General features: G+C 33.7%; 1 protein-coding gene across 3 annotated transcripts in view; it reads left to right on the top strand.

Moving 5' to 3' along the window:
- LOC136798953 (cAMP-regulated phosphoprotein 21-like) overlaps positions 1–15,350 on the top strand; it is a 32,708-nt gene extending 17,358 nt beyond the window's left edge. For 2 of the 3 annotated variants that reach the window (XM_067055630.1, XM_067055631.1), the window contains exons 2-15: positions 4,505–4,738; positions 5,056–5,127; positions 5,267–5,519; positions 6,429–6,507; positions 8,439–8,639; positions 8,877–9,000; positions 10,131–10,177; positions 10,742–10,806; positions 11,386–11,469; positions 11,863–11,976; positions 12,622–12,884; positions 13,161–13,948; positions 14,159–14,313; positions 14,890–15,350. In XM_067055630.1, the coding sequence (XP_066911731.1) occupies positions 4,505–4,738; positions 5,056–5,127; positions 5,267–5,519; positions 6,429–6,507; positions 8,439–8,639; positions 8,877–9,000; positions 10,131–10,177; positions 10,742–10,806; positions 11,386–11,469; positions 11,863–11,976; positions 12,622–12,884; positions 13,161–13,948; positions 14,159–14,313; positions 14,890–15,206 (2,796 nt within the window). In that variant the 3' untranslated portion in view covers positions 15,207–15,350. Of the gene's footprint in view, positions 1–3,393; positions 3,417–4,504; positions 4,739–5,055; positions 5,128–5,266; positions 5,520–6,428; positions 6,508–8,438; positions 8,640–8,876; positions 9,001–10,130; positions 10,178–10,741; positions 10,807–11,385; positions 11,470–11,862; positions 11,977–12,621; positions 12,885–13,160; positions 13,949–14,158; positions 14,314–14,889 lie in introns of those variants that run through there. The other variant, XM_067055632.1, reaches the window with a different exon arrangement.
- Positions 15,351–16,634: the final 1,284 nt, after the last annotated feature.

Raw genomic sequence — 16,634 nt, 5'->3', positions numbered from 1 at the left:
GTACAGTCACTTTCGGTCGAAATTTGTCGTTCTTTATGAATTTGTCGTTCTTTTTGTCTATTTTTAGTAAGATTCTTTGATAAACCCCCTTAGGAAGGTTTGGTCTAAAATAGTACTCCATGTTTCTTTTGCAATTTGCTGGAAGATTGCAAATAATCATCGATTTTTTCCAGTTTAACTTTGCCTCTTTCGATTGTGACTAATAGTTTTTATTTCGGAATGAAATCAAACATGTTTTTCTTTTTTCAACTGTTTTGTTCTCGCAGAATATTTAAAATGTGTATATAAGATAGTGATAGACAAAAGGAAGTACTGTATTGAATGCTCTGTAGCAAGCTCTTATCGGCTGAGTCCTTCCTCTAACCTCCTTCTCTGTTCGTGGAAATATTCGTAGTTGAATACACTTTGTTTTTAAAGGTTTTATTTTTACATAAGTGTTCCCGTTTCATACCAGACACATATTTCATATCAGGACGGTGTCTTGCTATTGTTATGTTATGCTGATATAAGCAAAAAATGTTTTTCTGTTCCTCTTTCTGACCAATCTTGCTCCACATCCGTGTCAATCCAATGTGAAAAAGCTCGTGAATTAAAATTATGAGTAAGCAAACGACATCACTCTTATTCAAAAACAAAACCTTTAAAAGTCAATGGTCGCTTATCTTGCGTGATTGCGTGTTCGCGTGTTCGCGTGTTCGCGTGCTCAACGCGAACGTCGTGTGATTGAGCAGATTTGACAATGTAAAGGAAAACTTGATAATATAGTCGTATAGGATCAACCTAGCTTTGATTTGAACGCATCCTTTAGAATATTCGCTTAGATCTCTCTTGGTTATCAGACTTATCGAATGTGAGTCCATAACCTGAAACAAAGTCTTATTTAGTATATATTGAGTAAGATGAAATTATAGTTTATCAACTAACTATAATAATATGATTTCACGATGTGATATTATTCATATTGGATCAGATTTTGGTGCCACTTATATTTTTTAAAGTCTTGACTTTTCTCTTGCAATTTTTTGTAACTCGACTCTTTGCTTGCTTTAGAGTTTCTAGGAAAAAAGGTCGAAAGTTGCTTGATACCAAACAACGAACTTGATCGTTGTGGTCTCATACGATACTTCATAGTAACCCTTTCATCCTTCGCAATAAGAAGTTTTCTTACAGCCGACCAATTTATACCATTTTGATAATTGATCTCGTTTTTTAAAGTGTGAAAGATGTTTAATGAAATTTATTTTGTAACATACCTTTTTCACTCTCTCTCTTTAATAAGTTATAATACAGTAATGACATGTAAAACTTTATAGTTGTTCTAATCGGGTTAAAGGATTTACTTAGTTGGTCATAAGCAATGTTAAACCATTCAATGTATCTTTTGGTCAGATTCTAATTATTTTGCATGTACATGATAGGAAATAGTTTACAAAATTTGGTCCGTTCCCTCCGACTCATTTCAATACTTAATTCATTGCCATAAAACATCAATGTTCTTCTACCTTGCTCAAAGTTTTTGTTGTTGAATATTATGGATATTTTGTACTTTTGATTTTACACGCTTTTTATAAGAAAACTCAAAATTTTTGAAGCCTTAGGATAATCATAACTTTTTGAGTTTTAAGCCTAAAAATGTTCTTATCATGTTCTTATGTTCACCATTTTTTGCGTACTTTCATACATTTCCCTTAGAAATTGGATGTTTTTGAGTCAATGAAGCTTTAATATGTTCTTAACTTCTTCTTAAAATTTTGGCCATCGAAGCTTTATGTTTTTATATAGTTTGTTCTTATAAAAATCGTGTATATGATAAAGTTTTCCACTATTATAGAGGGGCCTTTCTTATAATCGTTTGATTTGCTAATAAAAAACATACCAGTCTATAACACTGAAAGGTTTACGCTCTCTTTGAGAGGATAATGTTTTTGTTAGCAACTGATTAGCATAAACTCTTTGATAATATGATACATTAAAAATTTCTTGAAGACTTCTTTTCTCTATACTTCCAGAGAGATGTCATTTTGGAAAAATCTCAAATTTCACCTTTCACTCACTCTTGAAAAACAAAAAAAATTCAGTTGGTTTAGACGAAGATAATTAGCTTTGGAACAAACTTCTTTTTTTGTTGTTGTTCTTGTGTCTGCTCCTCAATAGTAACTGTTACAATATAGAGTTTCCCTCCATGTTATAGCAAATATTAAGTTTTACTGTACATGATATGTCAGGAAATTAAGAACATGGAAGTTGTTCTCTCTTCGTTCGTTTGTTTTGCTTACGTTTTTATTTTAAAGACTTTCGTTTGCGAGTGATATATAGTTCAGTTACTCTGGATAACATAAATTTTATTCTTTTTGGTCTTATACCAAATATTTAGAAAATGTTAAACTTTAACCTTGTACCAATACTTTTTAGAATACTCTGTCTAGGAATGGAAAGCCATCAAGCATCATGAAAGTCTTAATTGTCACTACTACCATTACTTATAATAATATGGAAGTTAATATCTTTTGAAATTAGTTTGTCTGGATGAAGCTTCCATATTTCTGATAGCACATACAGTACTAGCACAATAAGTTCTACACGTTTTTTTATTATTATAAGGAACCTTAACTTTCCTCCAAGGCTGGAGTTCGTTATTTTTCCAGAGAATTTCCATTCCAGCCTCAAAGTTCCTTATCGAGTTCCTTATTTACTTAGCTGCCAAGATTGGATTTGCTAAGTATGTAACTTATGTATAAGTATAACAATGGACTACAATAAGGAAAAAGATGTTTATTGAATGTTGCTCTGTCCACGTTTTGTCATATTTTTGTTTAGGGTTTTGTAAATGCGTGCAAGTTCAAGTTTAACTCTCTGTTCCTTAACTTGTTTTCTTATTCTCAGCCTGACCAGTTCGTTATAACAATACTATAATTTTGGAACCATTTTCAGCCTCAAGTTCCTTATAAACGTGTTTCTGAAAATAAAAAAAAACGTGTATGTATTACTGTAACTGTATTTTGAGGGGTATTGCTACTACTACTTAAAAATAAATCATTTTTACAGAGTGTTAAACTTGTCTGATTACTCATTTATGGTCTTGGGTCTTATGGTAGGAAATTAAATAATCTTTTCCATTCTATAAAAGAAAACCCAACATGTAACATGCTGCATCACGTTGATAGTCTTTGATTGAAAAGTCGAATCAAGTTTCCATTGTTCTTAATTAGTTAATTTAATAATAGACAAGTAAATTAATTTTCACTCATCTTGATACTAATAATGGTTTCTATAATACTATGCCAAGCGTCAGCATTTTGTCACTTAATTTATTTTTTGATAGTTACAAATCAAACAACTTTTTTTTTCTAATTTGATGACTTGTTTCTTGGAAAGATTTTTATTAATGTGTGTAGAAATGAGTTGATGTTCTTTCGGTAAGTAATTGAACATTTTTAAAGTTCTCCTTTTTGGAAAATTTTCAAATTTCGATTTCGTAAGTAAAGGACAGTAGTTGCTGTTAACTAATTTGATTCCCCTGAGAGTAAGCTTTGACTGATCTAGAAATAAAAAGCAGTTGTTTTTGGAAAAACTTTCAATGTTTAAAGGTTATTTTTATAGATTTGTACAAATTTGAAGGTGTACAACTGGTTATATCTTTCACATGTTTGTTAATAATTGTTATGTTAATTAATTGTGTGTATATTTAACACATGTTGGTATAATTTTCTATTGACTTTTTTTCTTCTTGAGTTGTTTATTTGCCCTTGCTTTCTTAATGTATGAATGCGGTTTTATTTGATTGTAAAATCCATGGCATTTTTCGTCTGGACTTCTCTTCAATGTGGGAGCTGTTTACATTATGAGTAGTTTTGTTTGTTTGGTCCCTTTCGCTTTTTTTTCTTTTAATTTTCTTCTCCCGTTATTATTATATGTTAGTTTGTTGTTCTGTGAACACAAGCTTTCTCAGAATTTTATATTTTTATGATTTGAAAATCCTGTTTGTGATGATGTTTTTGGAAAAGTTATGAGCTATGAGAAAGTCTGAATTACACTCTTAAACTTTTGAAATTATATTGATACTGCAACTATATCAAGTTTTCTTGAAAGATAAAATAAAGTTATTCTTTCTTCATATCATCATATTATTGACACTAATTACTTTTAATAAGAGCTTCAGATTTGAACTTGATTTAACAGTAAAAAAAAATTCAATTTTATGCTTTTTAATTGGACATACTTATTTCTTTCGTTAAGCTTTTGATAATTTTTTTCATTAAAACTTTAGCTCAGGAGTAAATTTCATCCTAATCAGATATTAAACACACAGTAGAAGACTTTAGGTTTTGGTCAGATATGGGTGCCCATGAATATTGGCAGATATTTGGACACAAACAATCCTTAGCAAAATCTTTGAAATAATAATCCTAAACCAAGACACTTTTTGTCTTTCTAGGATTTGGTTTAGCTATACTTGGCTCACTCTGTATGTTTCAATTTCTTTTTGTCCTTCCTTCATCTTAAGGTGAATCAACAAAACAACATGGCAACTTTGACACAACCGGTATTATCTAATACATCATTTTCACCTATCAAAACAACAATGGGAGATACCGATATCATAAATCAATGTGTCACAATGGCAAAAATTTCTAAACCACCAAGCTCACCGACCAGTGCAAAACCTACCGAAACATCTACGAATGAGTCACCAAAAATGAATGGCACATTGTCACCTAAGCCATACACAACATCACAGGTATTAATAAAGGTTTTCCAATGAATCGTCCAGATTTGAACTGAGATTCAGAATCCATCTTCACTCCAAAAGAAAGTAGAATACTTTGTAAATTCAATGATCGGGCACAGCTTAGAATTTCAAACCTTCAGTCGAAAACAGTGGGAGCATCAAAGTTAAATAAAAAAGTCTACAGCTTAGATACCAAGGCTAATCTTACCCTCTCCCTTCCTTTCCGGATTTGGAATTTTTTAGTTTTTATAGTTCATTAATTACTGAGTAACAATGGTAATTTTGCAGCTTTTCCTGTTCTGTTACTTACCCTTTTTACTTTACAGAATAAGCCACCAAAGATAAAATTATTGAATAGAAGTGCAAATGTAGCTAGTCCAGTTGCAGACCTCAATGGGGTGAGTTGTACTTTTTTTAAAGACCAAACATAATCTTTTTGACTTCATTTGCTACATTCAATCTTTGAATCAATCAATCAATCCATCATTTGACCCTTGCCATCATGTCATGTTTTGAAAATGTTTTGTTTTTCTTTAGATTGAGGATAATAATACTCAAGATATTCAAGAGGGTGAAACTCAAAAAGAAAAAGAAGAAGCTGTAGCGGTAATGGAACCTAGTCTAGAAACCCCTGAAGATATTGTTAAAGTCCAACAGATAAAGATACAACCAGATGTGACGTCACAAACACTTCACCGCCCGCCACAACAACAAACGCAGACACAACAACAAGCATATAATGTGGAATACAGTTCATCTCCCTCGTCAACAACCTCTTCATTGAACAGAGGTAAGTACAGTCTGTATTGTTTGAGATGTTTTGAGATGTAATAACTCACCTCCATGCACAACCAAAATCTATGAAGAGGGTGAGGCACAAATTATAGATTTAAGTATGCAGACAGTATAAGCAGAGTAAATCTGCTTGACATTTTTGTCAATATTTTTATTAACATTTTCAGCCCTGAAGTTTTCACGGCTACTTTCTCGGAACTAAAAATTGCATTTAGAGACTTCCTCAGTCAAGTCTAGATTAAATTTAAACCACAACTGTTATGTTTCTAAAATTTTTGCTCCTTTTTTCTGAACGATAGAGGAGCATGTGAAAAATCACATTTTTTACAGCCTACAGCTTTTGCCTGTAGAAATTTCCGATAATCTTTATGTGAACTAAACTTAGTATTCGATCATACTTTTTGCATGCGGTTTTCTGCACAGAACATGCTATATTATTTGATTTTAAAGATATATAGAAAATTCTCTATATTTTGCTTCAAAAAATTAGAGATCATAAAGAAATTAAAGAACCGTGTGGTTCTCTGGAAAATAACAAAGGGTCCAAAGGAACCGCTGTGCGGTACCGCAGGACTGAAAGAATTAATAGAATGACAATGAAATCAAAAGCTAGAAGAATTGTCATGTTGTGCAAGGAGATCTACCTATGTATTCAAATTTATTGGTCCATGTATTAGTTGATTTGTTTGGTTACAGTCCAACCCAACCCTGATCTATCTAAATTTAGTTCTTCAGTGTTATTTTCAATCAAAGATTTTAAGAAGTTGAAATCCCTTGTGATGAAATTGCATTCAAGTCTCCTATTCTCATTGTCGTTGAAGTGTGAAGTTGCTATTAAATATTTCGCAACGCTTCATCCCCAGATCTTAAGAAGATCTTAATTTTGTTTAATTTTAAATTTTAGAAAACTCACTGGACTATAAAGATTCAACTGGTGTAGATTTACACGACTTCATGGTAAAGACACTAAAGGAAAACCCAAGGTAAAAAATGATTTCTTATTCTAAAAATCTTTATGCCAATCCAGAAGGGAATCTAGTTGTTTGTATTTCTTAATTTCACTGAATCTCTCAAACCTGTAAGTCATGAATTCCATGAGAAAATTAACATCTAGGTCATAATTTCAAATTCAAAAATAACTTAAGTTTTCATTTTCTCTTGAATATACATATGTTGAAGTGTGAGAATCCAGAAAATCTTTCTTTAAAGTCCATTTTTCACGCTTCTGTGCTGGGGTGAAGCCTTTAATACAAAAAAATACAAAATTGCTTGAAAAAACCAAGAACTTTGCCAGAAACTTTTTTCATCCAAATATGATTGTATCAGTACACAAATCTGTGATAGAGTACTGACAACCACTATAGAAAACATATCAATAATCAAAATCTGCTTTGCTTAACTCCTATTTGTTTTTTTTCTGACTGTTATGCATGCCTACCCGACTGTCCGTTAGTCACACTGATAAGAAGAAAAGTTCCAATGAATGCCAAGGGAAGCTGCATGTTTCTTTTATTTTAGTCTTAAAAACAGAAGTACTATGACCATAAAATATGTGCAAAATTTTAGCCCTAAAGGTTGAGTGGGTAACTCACAAGAGGCTCATCAAGAAGTGTCCGTTAGTCACGAAAATCATCCTACCTGAGATGAAATTTTCATAAGATCACTTTTTCAAAATGGTTGGTTTCTAACACCTTATTGCAAACAAATTGAGGCTAAACTTACCAAAAATGAAGTATTTTTCCACTAAAAGTTGTTTTCTGTTAGTAAACATGGCAATTGTCCGTTAGTCACGAAATAGATTTAAAATTCAGAGTTCGGAGAATATAATGACGACACTCGCTTAAAAAACCATGTATTTTGTTCTTATTAAAGCTATTTTGACTATATTTACCCATTTTACACATAGATATATGTAAAATAGTCTATCCTTTCTTTGTGTGTGCATTTTACAATTTCGTGACTAACGGACTAGTTGTCATAATAGGGAGAATAATCCTTTTCCGAAGTAAATAAATAAAATACCCTTACCCAAGTTGTCTGTCTTTGTCCTGATTCAACAAAGAAACAATGCAGTGCAAAAAACACCCATAAAAACTCAACAGATCTTTATATTTCAAAATTTTCAAATTTTCGGGATCTATGCACTTGACAGGAATGGTACCACACAGAGAAAAATGAGAATTCTTCTATTCTTTTAGGCTTTTGTCATTCTATTGATATAACATTTCACCCCTAAAGCACCAAATATAGGAATGGTTGGATTGCCTCGTCAGAATCATTAAAAAACAGTTTTGTCCGTTAGTCACGTTTTTAAATGTCCGTTAGTCACAGCATTTTTTGCCCAATTTTTGTCATATTTTCTTACTTTGACAATTTTTTTTCAAAATTAATTTTGAAACATAAAATTCAACCTTTCCTCTAGTGAATTTAAGCAAAAAAACCAACCTGTAGCTTTAGGAACAGCACTTTACAGCTGTTTGTAAAAGTGTCCCATTTTAGATGTTAATTTTTGTGTCCGTTAGTCACGGGCCTATTAATTGCAATTTCTGACCAAGTGAAAGTCAAGAGAAAAAGTTTTATATGGTTCTTGAAACTTTGACCCCCACTGATAGTTACCACACCAAAAGAAGTTTTATTCCTATTTTCAAGCTTGACTTCTAGCCTGCTAAACAGTGGAAATGTCCGTTAGTCACATATGGAATTCATGAAGTATAAAAAGTTTATTTGAAGGACACTTTTCACTAGACTTTTGGTATTCCATTTAAATCTATGTCTTGAAATGATGAAGATTTTATTTTATTCTTTAGAGTTAACCTTTACTTGACATGTATTAGCTTCCCTTTATCTGCCCCTCCTCCCCTTAAAGTTATTATCTTGGTAAATGTATGATTTCTACCTTTCCTTTCTTATACAGGGACAGGCTAATGCTCTTAAAATTAGAACGAGATTTCACAGAGTTCATTGAAGATAAAAACAAGACAGGATACAAGTACAACCAGATGACATCCTACCACAGGATGCTTGTACACAGAGTTGCCGCATATTTTGGACTGGACCATAATATCGATAACACAGGAAAAGCTGTTGTCATTAGCAAAACTCCCTCTTCAAGAGTGTAAGAAAATATTGAAAATTTAGACATTCAACTACAAACATTAAGTTGCAAATAACAATATATCTTCAATCTTTACTGAGTTGTTTTGAGATATGCCAAACATAAGATACAGCTAAATTTCACCAAATTATGATCAAATGGCTTTCATAAATAGACTCTTTTCCAATTTCAGGTATAAGATTTATTGAGAGAGAGTTTGCTTTATAGGTTTTGAGCAAACTTTAATTTTTCTCATAGTCCTGAGACCAAGTTCCAAGCTTACTGCAGTCGAGAGTATACTGATGAAGAAATTTCATCACCAAAAGTGATTCTTCCACGGTCAGCGTCAACAGATGAACCAGGAGCTGGCACTCCAACCAATGTAAGATTTGTTTAGTAAAATTGTTAAAGTAAAATTCAAGAAATAGTTGAAATCCTCTAAAGGACAGCTTTTGAGCTGAGAAACTTTAGGCTCTTGAAAAGTATTGCATCAGACCCACCTTTTAGGTTTTCAAAATATAGAGCAGCAGTGTTTTTTCCAAGCACCCAAATGCCCCCGTTAGACGGTGGCATTAAACTCAATCAAATTGAGTTCATTGATAAATTCTATAAATTCATTCAATTTTAACCGTTTTGAAGTGCTAGTTAAGACAAAAATATGCTCAGCTTTCTGAACCCCCCACCAGGGCTAGCCCTGGACCCACAGGAGGGCTCAAGGCGCCCCCAGCCTCTGATATCGCGGCTTTCGCCTTTGTTAAAAACTCAATTTGAAAATACAAACGGAGGCATTGCTTGGTGCTTGGAAAAATCCCTGAGCAGAGGCAACTCAATTCTGTCTTATCAGGTTTTCCACACATGTTTTAAAAATTCAAATTTTTAATCTTAATTTTTTTATAGCATGAGTCCTTCTTAACCCAAACCAAGTCATACTTTAAATATCATCAAAAATATTAACTAAAGATTGAAAATAAGGGAAGAAAGAGAAGCATTAGTAATTATCTATTAACTGCAAGAAGGGGAAGCTGAAATTTTGCATGAAATGATTAAAATTTAACGAGTCCTGTTTAAAAAAGTAACCTTTTTTTGATGATGAAGTAATCATTGATAGTTTTTTTAGTGCTACTCACTTCGGTATTAAAAATAGATGACTGAATCTAGAAAGGGTTACTTGTTTCTTACTTCCTTTGAAACACTAGTCTATTTTTAGTCATATTGTTCTTAAATGGAGCAAGATTTGTGTTTCAGTACGTCCACAAGGGATAAGGTCCACTCTGAGACAGATGTTTTCTTCTTTTTCTCCCATCCTTCTCTTTTGGTTTATTTTCTTTCTCTCTGCTGCTGATAACCTTAAAAACCTTATTTATGTTTTTTATTTTTGCAAAGAAAAGAGATATAATAAAAGAAGAATAGCTTTAAGGAAGATCAGATTTGAAAATTTTATTTTGGCAATGTAAGTGGGAATATATTTTCCATTTTTATTTATTTCCTTCTTTATCATTGTTTTCTTTTTAGTCTTTTGATTCTGAAGTAGTCGCTTATTCTCCAAAACATACTGCAAGGTAAGTCTTCTGCTCTTTATATGGTTGTTTTTTCAGAACTTGATTCCTCTCTCTATTATAAGATTGTAATCAAGACTTTTGTGCTCTTGTCAATCATTTCATTTCATCATTTCTGTAATAACTATATTTACTCTTAAGTTCAATACAAGAGGAGAAAACTGATTTAAAAAATGGTCATATTTTTTCAGACAAAGCTTCCTGATCAGTCTGGAACTAAATAATCACAACTTTAAAATAATATTCAAGTTTCATATATTAAATGAGCAACAATAAAGAAATTTTATAATCTTATAATCTCAATAAAAGAGGAAATCTAGTCTCGACCCCACTTGTTCTGGAGACAATGAAATATATATCATACACAATAAATTATTGAAGTATCATTTTATGTTGATCACACCGTGTTCCGTAAAAAAAGATGAAAAAACGTAAATGTCAAGCTATTGCGATTTTTAAGGTTTTGTCCGAAAAGTCATCTAATGTAACATTTACAATGAGAAATTTGAAAATAGTCTGCGCTATCTTTATAAGTTTTAATCATAAAAATATTCTCTCCTTTTTTAGGTCGACTGATTCATCAGTGTTGTCTGAAAAAGAAGCTGCTATTGCTGTTGTTGCAGCCAGGACAGGTATTAGTGATAAACATTTTCAAAATGTCAACAATTTTATACTTATAGCTAAAGCTTTGACCTGTTGGCGTTTGTGATTTTGAACTGAAGGTTGAATTACTGTATTACTTTGAATAAATGCCCCTCCCTTATAATAAACGCGTCCTCTAATAAACACCCCTTCCTTTGAGGAAAAGTCATTAAAGAACATCCCTCAAATAAACGCACCCCTCCCCCCTAGGAGGGGCATTTATTTGAAACAGGTAGATGTAAGGCAGTATAATATGAAGGAAAACTGAGACATATGATAATAATTGTATCCTTTTAGTATTCAAATTGATGTTGACCCGTTTCTACAGCCGAAATTGATATATTTGTACTTGATAATTATGAGAAGACAAAATAAGGTTTCAATTCAAACTATTAAAGTGGCCTCAGTTATGAATTGTTTAATAAGCGCCCCCTTCTTTTAAACGCCTCCCTCAGATACCCAGGGTATTTATATGAAGTAAATACGGTTTATTTATGTACTAGTACACTTTACTCTTACATTTTAAATTCAATGTTAATAGTAATTTAAACCTTTCTTAATTTATTCAGGAGGTAAACCTGGCTCAACTCCCAGTGTCACAACAAAACGAGTGAAACCATTTGAATTACAGCTTCAAGGCCATCAAGGACAAGGTATATACATCTGAAAAAGATAAAATATTTGCTATATTTGTATTGTGTTTGTGTTGACAAAATGTCTTGATCCCAAATGTTTTATTGCATTTGATTCTTTATTCTCAGTATTTTTGTTCTGTCCCCATACTTTTAGGGATAAAATGGCTGATATCTTTTTTAAACAAACGCTAAAAAGACTTTCTCTCTGTGAACACATTTGCCAGATTAAGCAAGAATATGAAAAATATAGGCTAGCAAAGTCATGCTATATTCCTCCAAAATACCATTTTTAGATTTTCTGACGTCACTTCCTTGTCTCCTCCAGGAAATTAAAGTTGCATGCGGCCTTGAGATGTGTAATCATTTGAATTGTGGGCTATATAATTATATATCTGTTGTTTTTGTTTTCAGTTCATCAGTGGGATAATAACGTATCAACACCAAGTGAAGCTTATGCATACCCAACTGAAGGGAGTAGTGGTGGTAGCACGAATCCTTACATAGCCAATCAAGCAATTCTCAGAGGTTTGCTAGCACATTCATCCTTTTCTATATCGTTTTATCGACCGGTATATTATCTATTGAGGCAGTTAACAAAAACAGCCATTGCTAAGAAATTTGCTAAAGCAAGCCATTTGAAATGAGGGGGCCAAGATCTCTAGGGAAATGTTTTCCGTGACTTTTTGCACCTTCAAAACGCCATATTGAATATAGAACACATAGTATTTTTAAAGATTTTTAACTTAGTCTTAGTTGTCTTAGTTTAAAGATTAGTCTGCAGAAGGGTGAGGAGTGGGGGTCCATGTAAAATGATGGGAAAATATTGGTCGGGAAGCACTATTTATTTTCGTTTCAATGCCAGTATAATATTACTCTCGGGTACCTAATAGCCAGGGGGTTGGAATAAGCGGGGGGGAGGTTGGAATAAAAATGTCCTGGGTGGAAAATTTTGGAAAAGGAGGCTAATACAGCAAGGTTAGGGCAAAAGAGGGGAACTTTCAAAAGCATTTTCCCAAAAATTAATAAGCGGGGGGGGGTTGAATGAGAATGTCCTGGGTCGAAAAATTAATTAGCGGGGGGGTGGCTATTAGGTACCCGAGAGTATTTGATTAAACAAAATGATGATCAACTGCTTGATTTTAGATTATTATTTCTTTTCATTAACTGAAGGTCCAAATCAACCAGATGGTTCTGGCCATGTGTATTTCAACCCAAACTATTCTGCGCAAGTTGCCTACGTTCCTGGTGCTGCAGGATACGTGGCACCACAGCCCTCACCTCAACAAGGAAATCCCTATGTTGCTGTTTATGCCGCCTATGTACCTGGTAGTACTGGTACCCAAGCTAGTCCAATTGTGGCCTCACCAGGTCAAGTCCCTAATGCACAGTATTATATGCATCCATCTGGTAGTATTGTTTGCGTCCCAAGACAGGTAATATTATTTTTCTTTTGGACTTCGTCAGATTTATTAGTTTGACAGGAAGTGTTTGAAAAGCTTTGTTATTTGTACGATTCCAATGAGTTGTTTTAAATTATATAAATTTTCCTAAATAGTGAAGCTATATAAACTGTAGTAGATGATTCATTCCATCAAAGAGTGCTCGATGATTAGGACCAGTGCTTCATAATGTGTGTAAGAAAAAACATTTGAATATTATTTTACTTTTATTGATATTCATGGTCTTTTTATTTATTGTTTTTGCCCCAGGCTGGTAATGTTAGTGACGGGAACGTACAATTTATGACTCAACAACAGCATCAACAGCAACAAGTACAACAACATTACCAAGATGTTGCTAACCAAATGAACGCTATGAATATTGATAATCAAAATAGTAATACACGCACAGATAATGCAAGCCAACAACAAACTCAGCAACAAATTATTTCACCGACAAGCCCCTCTACACCGACCGAACATCCAACACCCGCTCAACAACAAAGAAAAATAGTTTATGTTCCTAGTCCCAGTGATCAAATTCAACAAAGCGCCACTGCTGCTGCCGCTCAATACACTAATTATCCTGCTGGATACCCAGTTCAATATTATCAAAACGTTGTACCAAATTATCCGGGTTATCAAGACACAACCCAAGTTGCAGCAGCTACTGCAGCGGTACCCAGCAACATGGCACAACATGTTACCACGCCCCAACATGGAGCTTTGATGTACCAACGGGGTGGTAATTCCTTCTATGTACCGGTCACCGCAGCCGGTGGTGCTCAAGCCCAACAACAAATGATGTTAGTTTCTGGAGGTGCAGGGCAAATTATTAATGGACAGAAATGGACTGATTTTTATACGAGAAATAATAAATTTAGTAATATGGACAATAGTACTACTAACGAATATAGAAAAGTTGACGCCTCATACCAACAAGGCTATGCAATACAACAGCCTGCACATCAACAGAATATTTCGATGGCTCAAAGACCATTAATGCAAATACCAGCAAACTATCAACAGTATGCTTACATGCAAGGGCCCCCCAAAAGGTAATCTAATATTAATTGCATAGCTGACAACTCTTTTGCATTTCAGCACATATCCCGCATCAGGTATTTGTTCCAAAATCTCCCGCATATGTCCATCCATTCATTCATTCATTTATCAAAAGAAAATATAGTTCATTTAACCAAGAATCTTGCCCTAAAAATAACTTATTCTCTCTTTATGAATCTCTTTCTCGATATATTTCTCCACAGGTTTATGCACAATCAGGTGCTTGGTCAGCACTTTGTTCGTCCAAACATTCCAACTCAAAAGAAATATCGTCCACACCATCGAGTTTCGGCAGGAAATGAACAAATACGTATCAGTCGTCCCAACTCACAACCTTCAGACTCCTCTGAACAGAATAGTAAGTTGTTTTCCAATTATTTCTTTTTGACATAATTTTAATGAAAGAGTTATTATTTTTCTTTATTAACTGGTAAAAGCCGGTCAATACAAGAAAATGCGCTATTTTGATTGGTTCTCTAGCGGTCAATATAATACGGTAAAAACTACTTCAGTGCTTTGGTCAAACTGACGATGATTTTGAAAAAGGAAATTTGTTTCATAAAAAAGTTTCGTCAGTTTGAACATGATTTAAAAAACTGACGTTGCAATGAATTCTCATAAGAAAGTGGCATCAGAATGAATCAAAGAAAATATTGGGTAAAAAAGAAACGAAAAAATCATGGAAAATGAGTGGAAAATGCATTTTTTTGGCCAGAAACACACAAAGAATGTTCACCAGTTAATAAACACAATAATATAACTGTTTTCTCGGTCAATACGTCAAATATTGGCTTTATCATGCGCACAGACCTCGCAAGCTCGATCTGTACTTCGGCTGCGGTCAATATTTTACCGTATTGACCTCCAAACCAGTTATTATTGTATCATTAAAGATTGAACAGAGTTACCGTAATTTGTTTTTTCCTCTTTTTAGCGGTTGGACATATTTTAGAAATATACGATTTCCCTGACGCTACTGTCTCTGACCAAGACACTATCTTCGATGCCGTTCGCAACTACTCGAGTGGTGCACGCATCTTAAAGATCAACAGCTCGAGTTCACAAACATCACACAACTCTAATCAAGTCAAACCAACCATCTTGGCTATATTTAAGTCGGCAAGCGAAGCTCAGAAAGCATTAGAGTCTGTGAAAAGCCCTTATTACAAGTTACGTGTTTCGAAAAAGTCGCCAACCCATCTGTCTACAAGCGATTACTCAGGTCACTCATCCAAGACCAAACCAACATAAACACCGTTCTTGGATATTCTAGTTTGGTTAGTACAAAATGCACGTTAGACCATGCCATGGTGATGCTTTTATGAAAAGTGTAACTCTAAAACATTCCTCTTCCTGCCTTTGGTTCTTTCGAATCCAAAGAAAAACAAACAAACAGTTCGATCGAAAAGATTTTTCCAGTAATCTACTGCTAACTTTTTCAACGAATGCTTGCAACGAAAAACCTTTTGACTCACATGAGATCTGATGAGGTAAGCGTGAAAAGGCTTTGTTCGCTTTTAGTTGATTTTCTCGAAAGTTTGAAATCTTTTCTAGCCCTCGTAGCTTCTCGAAACTTCAATCAGGATAATTACAGTCAGCCTATAAAACCTGTTGTTTTTTTTATTTATTAAACTATTTAAAAGAAGAAAAAAGTATGCAAAATGGGTGCAGAATTTTATGGAATAGCAAAACATTCAATACTCTTAAATTATGTTTATAATACAAAAAAGTGAAAAGGATGGAATATTTATTTGAATATGTATAGCCCAGATGTTTATCAACTTGCATTTTAGCATATTTTCAAAATTTTCTATACCCGATCCCGTTTTAGCGCTTTGCATCACTTTCATACAGTAACCCCTCGAGTCCTCTACCCTCCCTATTCATTGATTCTATCTTACCGGCCTTAATACGGTATATTGACGCTCACAGAACCTTCCCTTCCCCAAACTCTCCCCTCTCACTCTTTTCCATTTTTACATAAGTATAAAGGGGACATTTTTACAGCCAAACCATACAAAAATAGTTGTCCAAATTCCATTTTGTATGGTTTGGCGCTGTAACAGTACTTTTTTACATCCAAAAGTTTTTTTTAACGAAATCTTGATTCCGGTGTACTTACCTTGTACCTTTGGAGATTTTATTATTAATTTTTCTAGAGCATTGATATAGTAGGAATATCAGAAATTTCTTGTTATACTAGTAGTATTTATAAAGAAAGAGATCATTTTTCTCACTTTACTTAAAAATATTGTGTACGTTTTTTACTGGACCACCTAATGTCCCTCTTGCGTTAATAGCGAATTTCAGCACGGGTTTATTTTGGCCGTAAAGTGCGATACCGTAGACCTGTACATAAGATTTCACTTGCATGGTTTGCTTTGGCAAGTTATGTTCAGGCCTACGGTATCGCACTTTACGGTCAAAATAAACCCGTGTCTAATCTCGCTAATAACGTCCACCATCAGACCATATTTAGTCGCTTTTGTTCATAAGTCTGTGTAGGTTTGCTTTTCGGGCACGTCAATTCTACTTCACACATTGACTATGGTTTGCCTTTCTTTAGAACTCGTTGAGAAAAAAATTATATACCGGGTGACCCACGAAAAAGTTCAGACGTTTCTCGACGTCTCGAGGCCGAACAAATGTTCCAAAGTGCTTGGGAGTTTAAATATTTAG

The sequence above is a fragment of the Clytia hemisphaerica genome, unplaced genomic scaffold, assembly GCF_902728285.1.
Source record: "Clytia hemisphaerica strain Z4C2 unplaced genomic scaffold, Clytia hemisphaerica genome assembly, whole genome shotgun sequence".
Taxonomy (NCBI): Eukaryota; Metazoa; Cnidaria; class Hydrozoa; order Leptothecata; family Clytiidae; genus Clytia; species Clytia hemisphaerica.
The sequence above is the reverse complement of the archived record's forward strand: the minus strand, read 5'-3'. Positions and strand labels throughout refer to the sequence as shown.